General features: G+C 48.6%; 1 protein-coding gene across 1 annotated transcript in view; it reads right to left on the reverse strand.

Annotated features, from left to right (window-relative positions):
- The window catches only part of MDGA1 (MAM domain containing glycosylphosphatidylinositol anchor 1), a 146,725-nt gene that overhangs the window by 78,003 nt on the left and 55,479 nt on the right, over positions 1-13,243 (reverse strand). The window contains exons 4-7 of the mRNA XM_009331073.1: positions 11,996-12,192; positions 9,016-9,148; positions 3,524-3,793; positions 2,252-2,581 (exon numbers count right to left, since the gene is read on the reverse strand). Of these exons, the coding sequence (XP_009329348.1) occupies positions 2,252-2,581; positions 3,524-3,793; positions 9,016-9,148; positions 11,996-12,192 (930 nt within the window). The remainder of the gene's footprint in view (positions 1-2,251; positions 2,582-3,523; positions 3,794-9,015; positions 9,149-11,995; positions 12,193-13,243) is intronic.

Genomic DNA, 13,243 nt, shown 5'->3' on the forward strand with positions numbered 1-13,243 from the left:
CAAGGGCCACATACTTGGTTTCCATTTAAATCAAAGTTTAGAGCTACAGAGGCTGTAACAAGCTGGTGTGACCAATGTTAGCTCAATTCAACTCCAGCAAAGGAACATGCTACAGTAATTGTACACGTTACAGCCCACAGCTGCTTTAAGAGCAAATTTAGGATGGCTCCAGCCCAATCTCCCTCTGCAGTGACCTCCCTATGCAACAGGGAGGCCACATTTTCAGTTTGCAGGTCTCCTGTGGGCTGGGGAATCTCATCACACCCTGTCCCGCACAGCGCAAAGGGACCACAGCACACTCAGCGTGCAGCACTGCCAGCAGCTGCTCACCTGGTGAGAGGCAATTTTCTCCATGGGGTAAAGCTGTAAATTGCATTTGAAGATTTTTTTTTTTAATTAAAGCTATCTCCTCAGAGCTGCTCAGTGGAGGCAGCCACCTTGGCGAGCTCAGGATTCGCTCAGCAGGGAAACATGGAGCCACCACTGCCACCATCCTGCTCTGATCCTGCGGTCTGGGGAAAACCCGCTGGGTTTTTATGCAGGAACCACATGTTGGAGGCGGCTCATGTCTATTCATGGGGATGCCACACGCCGGACAGCCTCAGCTGCTGCATGAAGGGCTGCTCCAGCGGGGATGGCTGTTATCATTCCTTGGATCACAAAGCGGTCCTGCTGGCCCAGGATGCCAAAGAGAGGCATCAAAATGCCCCAGGCTGCCCTCCTGTCCTTCCCTGTCAGCAGCATCCACATGAGCATGTGGGGCTCACCTTCCACCAGCCAGGCCAGAGCACGGGGCAACCTGCCACCGTAGACACCTCCTTTGAGGCAGCGATCGGCTGGCACCTGGACCAAGACCTGCACCAACGGACACTGCCCAGCCTTTTGGTGGGATCATCCAGGGTGTCCCAGCCCTGCGCCGCCTCCTACCCTTGCAGTCCTAAACACAAATGCACTCTGCCATCTAGTGATCTTGGGCAAAAAGGATTGCTCCTGGCGGCAGCAGCCACACAAGCTTGGGAGAGCTGGCTTTGCACCAGGATTCCAGGGTTCCCCAGGTGTTATTCCCTGCTGGTACAACGGGGATGGTGTCTGCTGGCACAGAGAGAGCCCTGCTTGCCAGGGCTGCCAGCAGAAGGGAAGCACCACCCTTCGGTGTTTAGTAAATCCATGGCAGGGTCAGGGCTCAGTCTCCAGGCTGCTAATGAGCACTGGACACAGTCCCATTGGGAGCAGGCTGGCCCCAGCATTTCTGCTGGGAGACAGGGGCTTCCCAAAGCATCAAAAGCAGTCACAGCACCTTCTGCTGGGGGGCTGAAGCGAGTAATGTCCTTAATCAAGACTGGGATAAGCCTGACCAATGGATCCAGCCCAACCAGGGACTGAGAAGAAACTTTCCATGAAGGTTAGGACAACATCTGTGGGCAGCTCGCCCCCTCGGGAGTCCTCACCAGATTACTAGCCCAATGCTGCTTTGTGCTGTATCCCAAGGTCCTGGAAAGGCAGCAAGATAACAGGAATGTAATGGAGAGCAGAGCTGGACCCACCACTTCCCCAGAAGCAAAAAGGCAGCCTTGAGACCCTGCATTTCAGTCCCCAAGGTGACTGACAAACACTTACGGATTAGTCCTGTCATCACCAAGCCATGGGGTGAAGCTTTGACCCTGATTTTAAAGGGGGGAGGCATTTATAACACTTGGACTCCTACAGAGAATGCCCAAGACAGATTGCAATTGCAATCCAGTAAACATTAACGTTCTTCACAAAATTTGCTATAACAGATGATACCAATCTCCTGGCCACAGCTCTGAAAAAAGGGACATTCCTCATAAGCAATGCCAAAGACAGGAAAGAGCATCTTTCTTGCTGTTTTACTCCCTTCTAAGCAAAGGGACATTTGAAATTTGGTGAAATACCACCTCCTCTTTCTTCCTTCACAATTTGGAGGCTTCTTTGAACAATCACACTCTAAACCTGTCTCTGTAGCTTTGACTGGACTGCACTTTGGACTTTTCACTGGGAGAAAACATAAAGGAAGATCTGCTTGGTGCACAACACATCTGGCAGAGGATCTGTAACTATTACCCATCTCCAGTCTCAGCCAAATGCTTGGCTGAGGATGTGATACTTTTTCCCACTGGGATTCAAGACACTCATGTGAGGTCCTTCAAAAAAGCCAGAGGGATGGGGGTGGGGGGCAGCTAGTGATGCCAACCACTCTCCTGGGGTCCCCAGCTGCCACAGAGAGGCTCACCTGTCTCCGAGGAGATGTTCACCTCCACACTGAGGTCAGGAATGGGTGCTCCCTGGAAGGTAGCCACACACAGGTAGGTGCCGTAGTCACTGAACCTCAGGTCAATAATCTCCAAGCTGCAGGTCACAGGTGGGAGCTCGGGGTCATTCCTGGTGATGAGCAACCGGTCTGAGAACCTGGCTGGTTTCCCGTTCTTATACCAGGAATAGACAACCTTCTCCTGGGGGACAGCATCCACATGGCACGAGAGCTTCAAGTCCTGCCCTAACTGGATGGTCTCACTCTCTTTGATCACATCAGGGGTGATTTGGAACGTGGCATTCTTCATGGCTGGGACGAACACAAGTGCAAAACTGGTTAGGGACAGCAAAGTGTCTTGCATGGGACAGAACAACAGTTCTTTGCTCCTCAGGAAGGCAACATCTCCATGCAACACCTGCCTCAAGACCTCCCCCAGTTATGTTCCCACAATAGATCCCCAGGGCCTCACATCTGGCAGTCTGGGATCATCCTCTAGCTCAGGATAGTGCTGCAGCCCGGGATGAGGCTGCAAGTAGTGCTAGCACAGCTGCTGGTCTGGGAGAAAAGAAGCTTGCACAGTGGCTTCTCCAGAATACTAATCTCTGCTAAGTATCACATTCACCCTCAGCTGTACAAGAACAGCCAGGAGAAATGCAAATCTAGCCCCTTGACCCGGCAAGCAGCTAAACACCACACAGCCGTTCGCTCACTCCCCCTCGCCAGTGGGATAGGGGAGAGAATTGGCGGGGAGGTGGGAATACAGTAAAATTCATGGGCTGAGATAAAGACAGTTTAATAGGACAGAAAAGGAAGGGAAAATAGTAATAACAATAATGACAAAAGAATATACAAAGCAAGCAATGCACAATGCAATTGCTCACCACCCACCGACCGATGCCCAGCCAGTTCCTGAGCAGCAGTCACTGCCCCCTGGCCAACTCCCCCCCGTTTATATACTGAGCATGACGTCACATGGTATGGAATGTCCCTCTGGCCAGTTTGGGTCAGCTCTCCTGGCTGTGCCCCCTCCCAGCTTCTCGCTGGCAGGGCATGGGAAGCTGAAAAGTCCTTGACTAGTGTAAAAGTACTACTTAGCAACAACTAGAACATGGTGTGTTATCAACATTATTCTCACACTAAATCCAAAACACAGCACTATAGCAGCTACTAGGAAGAAAATTAACTCCATCCCAGATGAAACCAGGACACCCCTCCACCCTGAAAACCCATGCTCTGAGAAGAGCAACTTACATCGCACCAGCAGGTTCACTGTCTTCTTTGCTGGGTTCCCCACATTGTTGATGGCCGTGCAATTGTAGTAGCCTGAGTCCTCCACACGGATCCTCCAGATAGTGAGGTTGCCTCCGTGCACAAGGCTGTTGGGAGGCATTGGGCCAGGAGAGTGAGACCAGACCACCTCTGGTTGTGGGTCACCGCCCGTCAGAGAGCACTGCATAGTGATGTTGTCACCAGGATTGACCACCAGTGTCTCATTGACAGACAGCTTCAGAGCAGGTGGGGCTGGAAGAGTACAAAGAGGGACACTTCGGAGCTTGTAAAAGACCCACCCACTTGCCTGTGCACAGCTTCATACTTTCTAGGATTTGTTCTTGAAGATAGCTGGTTTGAGTAGGGAGAGCTGGAGGCATCCATGAATTCATTAAAATACAAGGTGTTTGTGAACCTAAAGCATTATCATTACCATGCCTTTGAGTTAGAGCACCCTGCTCTGTTACGGTTAGAAAACATACCTAAAACACTCCACTGCGAGCGCTTAGGATTGGGGTACAAGCTAGGTATGATATTTTAGCAGTGTTTAGTGCAGGTTCTCTAGGCTTAGGAGTCAGGTCAGAAAAAAAGCCTGATGAACCCCCCTTGCACAGGTAGGAGTGGCAACCAGACAAAATTCAGCAGTGGAAAACCCAAGGCTAGAGGTTTCTTGACTCCTGATGCAAACAACTGCAGCAAGGCAGAAATGCAATGGAAAGCTGCTGTGGCTCTGCGTTGCTTACCTGCACTGCCCCCAGCCCACCCCCCTGCAGACACCACAGTGCCTTCTGTTCTCCCCGTATGTAACTCCCCTGACTCTAGAGATGCCCTGCAGAAGCATCACCAGAGAAAAGGCTCAACTGGTAGCTCCTACTAGAGCACCTGTATCTCCTTCGCTGCAATACTATTGTATGAATCACAGTTAGTCTGCTTATGCCTTGGACAGAAACAACACACTGGACTGAGCCCTGAGAAAGAAAGAAAGAAAAAAAAAGGCAGGAAAACAAGAGATGCATTGTCATATGGCACGGGAAGTTGCAACCATGGATTGAGCTTAGCATCTCAGGACCTGATACAAAGTGTTCTGGGAAGCTCACTGGGATGTCAGTGTTTGCTGGACGGTTCTCTCAATCTCAAGGGAAGGTCAGGCAGAGCACCAGCTGCATGCCCAGTCACAGCCTGCTCCTTCTGCCTGACCACCAGAGCTCCACCCTGATGGAGAGGTGAAGGAGAAAGGACAGGCTTAGAGGAGCCTGCTTGAACCCAACAGCTGTTTGTGTTTGAGGACAGTTGGGATTAAACCACTCCTCCCATACAGAGTTGCCATCCCAAGAAGGAATTTTAGGGAAGGTCTATCATTAAAAAAGGACCTCAGTTATCCCATGATATGCCTCTCCATCTCTCACACCCAACTAGATGTCTTTGAGAGTCAAAGCTTTTGCTAGGCAGCTGGCCCTTGCAGCTCAGAGCCTGACACAGAAGACCAGGACCTGTCTGCACCATAACAGACCATGAACAGCAGCTCTACACCTGCTCTTAACCTCCTTCACCTCCACAGGTGTCAAATACACTTCTCTATAGACCTGGGGGCTACAGATCAGGTCACAGGGATTGTCTTTCATACACAACTGAACAACTGGGACTGATTCAAAATGTCTAGACAACCTCTCCTTTGAATACCCTAGTACCTGTTTTGGTTTATTTTATTTCTGCACCCTTCTCACTACATCCCCCTCCAGGAACTGATCCAAAACACTTCCCTTTGTATTCTCTATTTCATCCCATGAAAAGCCTTTTAAAAGCCCTTGTCAGCACCATCACTGGCTCCATCCAGACAGAGCTGAGAAAGTAGCAGTCCCCAGCACAAAGGCAGGGAGTACGTTTTAAGTAACAGCTATAATAATGCAAAATAAGACATTGTTCCATATTCATGAAGCCTGATTTAACAGCATCATTATTTCTGCCTCTTCTCTCCCTGGACCCTGTGTTAATGAGCTGTGCTGGATTTGTGTCGGATCTCTGAATTACAGCCCATACAAACAAGGCGAGAAGGACTGCTCTCTCCTCAGCACCGGCGCCATAATTTAGCAGCGCAACTACTGCCATGCTGGGATATTGCTTTGATGCACTGAATCAAATGTCCTCTTCTTGGCCACGGTGCACGCCAGAGGTGGCCAGCTGTGCCTAAGGAAGAAGGTGGTTCCTCTGCCACCTGCACTGGTCTTTTTGAGGCCAGTGGCTGGACTCCTTGAATTTTGGGAGGCCACAGCCTGCACTCAGAGCCTTTGACAGGTCTCTTTGCTGGAGTCTTGGAAATAGTGTGCAAGGGTTAATGCACACTAATTGGCAAAGGAAGGATTTGTACATCCTTTCCAAGCTCCAGGTGGTGTCATGAGACTCAGTGAAGCCCAGGAACGCAACAGCTCAACTCACCATGGTCTGGCAGGACACATTCCTGTCACTAATAGGCTGTCAGATGAGCGTAGCTGATACCAAATAGCTGTTCCTGCCCTCTGACGTTGAACTGGTCTCAGGTTCACAGGACACAGACAAGCTGACAGATGCAGCATCTTGCCTGGGAATCTCTACCCATCCCTGTCAGAGCCAGAGAAAGGCTGAGACCGGCCTGTGTTCAGAGGGAAGATGTCAGAGTTGGGGAGCACAAACCAGAGGTCCTGCAGGCTCTGGTTAAGAGTTAGGGATCTTGTGGTGTTTGATGTGCACATATCTGAACAACACTCATCTTGCCCAGCAGCGACATGTTCTAGGCAAGGCAACATGGAAAAAATAAGGGATATGCCGGTGCAAGCACTGCCTCAGGGTAGGCTGTATGTGCATGCAAGAGGGAGGCAGGGAAACTGCAAAGCTGCAGCCCGCACAGCTCCAGGCAGCAAGCTTCCATGATGTGCCCCAAAGCAGAGCCCTGGCTGTGGCAACCTGTGCGGGCTCCCAGTCCCACTCCTGTCAGCAGAGGTTAACAGTCTACAGACATTGTTATGCAGGAGATGAATCTCATTTATTTGTAACCTGTGGCAATTCCTTTTGTTCCTGGCTCAGAAAACCTGCTGGCGGAGTCTGCGGAGCAGCAAGGGGACCATTAAAAACAAAGAGTCGCTTTCAATTCCCTTTGAAGTCCAATTTGCTGCAGTAAAACTGCAGGAGAATTAACCAGCTGGGCTGCTTAATTTTGCAGAAATCAAGGAAGGGGATAACGTCGGCCTGACCCTAATGGAGCAGGTGATAACAGCACGGTGCTGAGCTGGTCCTGTGGCTCTGCGGACCCAACCTACTGCGCTAGAGCCACACAACAGCAGCAGGACAGAGGAGGAGCAAGGGAAACCTCCTTCCCATTAAGGCTGCAGACCAAGAACCCATCCCCTGCTGCAAGGGCTAAGCTGCTTACACAGAGCTCGGCAGAAGGATGTCTCCTTGCCGGAGACTACGATCTGCCCAAAGGCCACTGCCAGAGGAGCCAAAGTGAGCCAGCTGAGGAACAGCAAATGAACTGGGAAGAGAAGACTCCCTTGGCCTGACATGCCCTGACCCACCAATTCCCCTCTACGTCTGTAGTACTTAAGTCTATAAATATTTAAGAGATCTATGTCCATGCATCTTGGCGCCCTTTGGGCCCTCCTCAGTTGCAAAGGCAAAGGCATCCTGAGCAAAGCTTTTCAGGATTCTGGGCCCAGACAAGGCTACGGAGGCTGCTAAAGCATGAGTGCAAGAGGGAAAGAAAAGACCTATGCAAAAAAGGAGAGAATTAAAGATTTTTCTTTAAATATTTTCTCATCTATGCACAATACTACTATGGGGCAAGTAAACCAGATAATATTTCATGTTAAATATACTTGTGTTATTTAACACAAACCCTGCTCACACCGCAATGCCAGCTTCATTTTCACCGCCAGCTTTTAATACCATTTGCTAGGAACACATTTTCCATGGCCACTTTGATCTTGTAGTGTCAGGCTCCACTGTAACTATGTATAAATATGCAACTATAACTAAACAACAGGAAAAAAGAACTAGATGTATGTGCTATGTGGTCCAGGTTCAGAGCTTAGGTAAGTACCTAAGAAGCTGGAGTAAATTCAGCCATCTCACTGGCTTCCGATCCAGCTACAATCTGAAAATACATCTTCCCCATTCACTCAGTAAAGGGGCTGGACTGAAATGAAGGATGGTTTCCCTGTGCTTGGGCTGGCAGGGGGGAGTGGACATGAAGAGAAATTTGATTTTCTAACTCTTCAAAGGTACAGACACAACAGGGAAGAAGAGCTGTATGAGATCCCTTTCTTCATCATGAGCACAAGAAAAGTTTTTAAAGGGAATATTCCAGCATTTGCTACAGTCTCATCCTGAGAAATTCAGGCAGTAGTGTGAGTTGCTCGAGACATGTTCCGAGATCTTACTACATAGAGAATATTTTTTTCTGACATTAGCTATAGTTCACTCTCTTAAGCTCATTATTTTTCTTTTTTCTACATAAAATGATGCAACTGTTGTTCAGCACCTTGGGCTCAAGTCAGATCAATAAACATAATTTATACAGTATCAACAATATCCCATCAACAGTTGGCAACATCAAAAGAGTTCTGTTACCACTGCACAAAGATGACACAAGGGATGCAAACTGCTTTGTGTTACATTAGAGAGGTGAATAATTCAAACAACCACAATGCCCTTCTTTCTGATCATGGAATATGCCAGGGCTGGAATTCCTGGCATTTACTTATTATGTGAAACTATTCAGCACATGTGGGGGCTTTGTGGGTGTGGTTTTTTTGTGGGTGTGGTTTTGTTTTAGGTTTTTTTTAATGGACAGGTTGCAATCAGGTCCTTGCAAGTATTTGGTACATGATACTCAGTTATCAGTCAGTTACTGCAGGTCAAGCAAGAGGCACCAAACTGATTCTGTTTCCAACCGGAGGTGCACTCAAGCACTGCCAGTATGAATATCAGCGTAAAATTTATTTATTGGGAAGGCACTGGAGATACTTGCTTTCCACAACCATCAGCACCAGCAGAGCCTGTTAGCTGGGAGGTGCTGAAAGCGCAGCCTGGCAAACCAGGCCAGAGTCACACACGAATGAATTATTTGTAATAACTCCTGCAGCATCTGCCCTGCTCTAGACTGTATCGAATCTATTTTTAAAGTCACTTAGAATTATAAATAAATAAAACAGTGTCTGGATTAAAAACTACATAGTGCCTCAACACCTACACATAGTCTTTTTTAATGATCTCACAGCAGGCCTGGCCAAGGCACCGGCTATACACAGAGCTACAAGAAATTAGAGCATCCCTAGCCACAAAACTTCTGCGTGAAGGATTTGTAATCCTAGCAGACATGTGCATGAACGTGAGGTGCTGCAGGCCCTGGACAGGGTGCTGTGTTACCCTCCTGGAGGGGTAATGGGTGTGGAGCAGTGAGGGGTCAGAGGGCTGCAGGGACCCTCTGTGTCCCCTCTTACCTGTGGTGTTTGTGAGCTGGAAGGTGATGGATTTGTCAGGGATGCTGCAGACGTTGCGGACGGACACCTGGCACGTGTAGCTGGCATAATCCTGGGGCCGCAGGTTCTTCAGCTTCAGGACTTTGGTTTCACCCTGGGAGTTGGGAAAAAAGGCGGGGAAAGACACAGGTGTACAAGGCACAGCTCATCATTGCAAGTCCATAACCTGTCCCAAAGTTTACAGATTACCAGCAGCTCCCATCAAAACCTCAGGGAACTCTGCAGACTCCAAGCCCCCCTAGCTATATATAAAGGAGACAAAATGTTTGCAGTGGTAACGCCACCTCCAGGATTTCTCAAAACACCCAGCAACCAACTGACATTTAACCTGAAAGCACTGCCAAACAGGTCTAGGCATAATTTCTCATCAACTGCCATCAGAATCATCTTGCAGAACTTGGAAAAACCTTAAACGTCCCAGAACAGACCCTGAGATCTCACACGAAGATGTGATAGGAACCCAAGGGACATCACTGGGGTCTCAACATTGCAAACCCAAAGTAAAGCAAAGCAGATTCAGGCATTAATGCTGGCCTAAATATGACAGTTACGCTGTAAAAATTTGCAGTACAGGGGAAAAAAGATAATTCAGAACAATACTCAAAGAACCCCCCAAAACTTTCTGATCTTTCTTCTCCAGATTCTAATCTCATTTATGCTGGTGTAAATCCAGAGTGACTGCACGGACTTTGATAGCCTTTTCTCATACTGTGGTAACAAACAAAATCACTCCCTGGCACTCCATTAGTTACTGGCTTGTTACAGAAACAGAAACAAGTTGTTAAATTAACAATAGATGCATTCTGTAGATTTTTATTTATGGAATGTGGAAAGCTCTGAGATGCATCCTGTGGTTTATACACCCTGCAACTCATATGTCTCCCCACAACAGCTTGTCGCTGCTGTTCTCCTTGTGTTTGTCTAAATCTCTTTTGGAGAAACCATTCCATAATTGCCTGCAAATGTGAGAAGGTGACAGCACGACAAGTCCTCTTGAGGACAACCTCAAGGGACTGGACGATGAGCTCAGGCATGCTCATATGCAGAGAACAAGAATCTGAACTAAGCAAATTAGAAGTATAAATACCTTGGAGACCAATAACCCTATGAAAGTCCTGTCCCCTGAGATTCGTTGCTATGCCACACAAATGATGGCATTTACCAATGGGCATGTCAACTACTTACAGTGTCATATGTATCCTGTTTATTGATTAGTAAATGTTGGGTAAACGTGTATAAACCTTCAGCGTAAATAAGTTTTAAAAAGCTTAAACAGTAAAGTCTTCACCTCCTTTTTGATGTAAAAGCCTACCCAAACCTGACACCGATACCAGTTCATGTCTAAGACAGTATTATAAACCCCTGCGAAGGGTGCTTTGTTAAACATAGTGCATTTGAGCTCCAGCAACATTTTCCCCTCCCAATAGTGTTGCAGAGGTGTGTTTTTGTTAACTTTGACTCTTACCAACCCAAAATCACAGGTTTATGCTGGTGCTAAGGAGAGGACCGTAAGGGCATGCCTGTGCGAGCACAGCAGTCCTAACACCCCCTCTGAGAGCTGGGAATGACCCTTCATGGTGGGAACGTTGCTTGACAGGAGCTGCAGAATGCTGGGTCATCAACACATTAATGCTGCAACACGGTGAAATTCTGCCCGACGCCTTATTTAGCTGATGAAAATATTTCAAGTCCTAAGGCATCCTCTCATTAAGCAATGTCTCCTGTTAATTACACTGAGCTTAGTGGAAGCTGGAAGAGCCCATGGTGGCTTCCTCTAAGGCCAGGGATATCCTGGTTGGATGCCACGTAGCACTGGACTAGACAAAGCTTTCTTCAGGGCCCAACAGCAGCGCTGATCTACAGCGTTTCTGCAAATCTGCCGCTAACCTGCAGCTCTCTTCTCTCTCCTCATCCTCCTGAATGTTTCCATTTGGCTGCCCATTTCCATGACCTGCAGAGATGGTGTGTTTCAATAAAATATGAACATGACTACATTAACTGAAAGGTTGCCTGGAGCATCGCTCAGAAATCAGCCAGAATGTGCTCAGGGCCCAGCTTTGGGAATGCGAGGAGGTGCGTGGGATGAAATGGGTGCTCTGGGGAATGGCCCTTTCAGCCCTCCCTTCCCACCCATCACCGCCTTGTGCTGCTGAGTGGCCTTGCTGGAAGCGCTGGGGCTGGTTAGCATCTGAAGGACATTCAGAGCCAGAGCTCAGCTTAGGATAACATGCCCAAAATGCCTTGGGAAAAGAAAAAGTCCCCTCCGTCTCCCACAGGTCCTCTCCGTCTCCCACTGCATTGGTGGGCTAATTACTGTGAAGAAAGTGACGTTCAGAGGGGCAAGTCCAGCATAGTCAAGCAGGAGAAACAGAAAGGGTGTGGATATCCTGTCACAGCACGACAGTCAGAAAGTGCCCAGGCAGTTGGGCTGCCTCTGTTACTTATGGCCAGTGGGAAAAGCTCTTCATCGTTTGCCTCATGGATCCCGCAGCAATTCCTGCCATTCACTCACACTGCTAAACAGGAAGCAATTCCCCTGATTTATAGAGCTTGGGCACTCAATTAAGAAAAAAAAAAATAGTAATGGGAGATAGAAGAGACAAAATCTTGGGATTGTTTGCTTGGATATTAGTCTCAGCCATCCAACAGCCACATAACCTCATTAGGGGAGCTGTGACCTGCCCTCAGGGACAGTGCCAAAAAGGGGAAGGGACTTCTAGGCTGTCATGCTCCCTCCTGCTGCTCTGCTGCTCTTATTCCCTGGGAACCTGCATACAGAAGTAGGCTCTACCAGCCCTTTTGGAGACAGTGCTCCTTGCAGTGGCCACCACCCTCTCCCCAGCATCATAATCCACACAGGGTAAGAAATGCCATCCACTTCAGAGTGCCCTGCATCAGCAAGATGCTCAACACAAGCTGGTGGAGGTTTTGTTTTTTTCACCTGTGTGTAGAGGGGCTCATAGATGTCCACGCCATTGTCCTGACTGTGGGAAAGCGTCTCAGCTCCCCGTTTCCAGATGAAGCGAGCTGGTGGGTTGGAGTTGACAGTGCAGCGGAGGAAGACAGTCTTCTCCTGGTAGAAGCTGCCACGTACATCGCTGATGGTCTGGTGAACGGTGAGAACAGGTTCATCTAGATCTGGAAGGAAGGTAAGGAGGGCCGCAGCAGTTGTTAGTGAAGCTTGGTTTGCACATACAGCCTGCAGAGCACATGATGCTCCAGGCACCACAGAGATGAGGGGAAGCTCCCACACATTTGGCTGATGACAACTGCTGAATTAAGAGCTGATCCGAGGGCAGGTAACACAAACAATATCTAAAGGGAACAGACAAGAGAAGCCAAAATTCTCCCGCTCACCACACAACCTTCAGAGAATAGAAAGCACGCTCTGGTCTGCAGATCCCATGTGGTCCTTGAGCAAACTGCCTGCCTGCCACACACCTCAGACCAGTGGTCTGCTTCACCTTCCCCAGTGACACCCCACGCCCCAAATCACTGCTTTCTACTTCAGTAAGAGGTCATAAGGATCCCAGGAAACTCTGTTTCATCATCATTTCTTCTGCTACCACTTTCCACTTCCCAAATCCCTCCTGAAATCATGGGGCTAAGCCCACGGCTGTGAGATGCCCACACAAAGGACATGACAAACCTTCAAGTCAAGGGGTGAGAGCAGAAGTCAGGACAAGATCAAGGAGCTGAGATGCAGAGTCATCTCCTAGACAGGAGCAAGTCTCATGGGGTGCCATGGGAACACGAGATGGAAAACACTGTGAAAGGTATGTACAATTTCTCTCTCTTCCTATTAAAATATCCTGTGTGTATTTTCTTCTGTTCAAGGTCTGTACTGACTCTCCCTCTTCAGCAACTTCTACTCACTGCATCCCTATGTATTGGGTTTGCGTGGCAAGGTTTTGGTAGCAGGGGGGCTACAGGAGGGACTTCTGTGAGAAAATGCTAGAAGCTTCCCCTATGTTCAATAGAGCCAATGCCAGCTGGCTCCAAGACTGAGCCAATTAGCGATGGTGGTAGCGCCTCTGTGATAACATATTTAAGAAGGAGAAAACATTACTGCGCAACAGCAAACAGCAGCAGAGAGAGGAGTGAGACGTGAGAGAAACAACTATGCAGACACCAAGGTCAGTGAAGAAGGAGGGGGAGGAGGTGCTCCAGGCACTGGAGTAGAGATTGC

This window comes from Pygoscelis adeliae, unplaced genomic scaffold (genome assembly GCF_000699105.1).
Source record: "Pygoscelis adeliae isolate BGI_AS28 unplaced genomic scaffold, ASM69910v1 Scaffold218, whole genome shotgun sequence".
NCBI lineage: Eukaryota > Metazoa > Chordata > Aves > Sphenisciformes > Spheniscidae > Pygoscelis > Pygoscelis adeliae.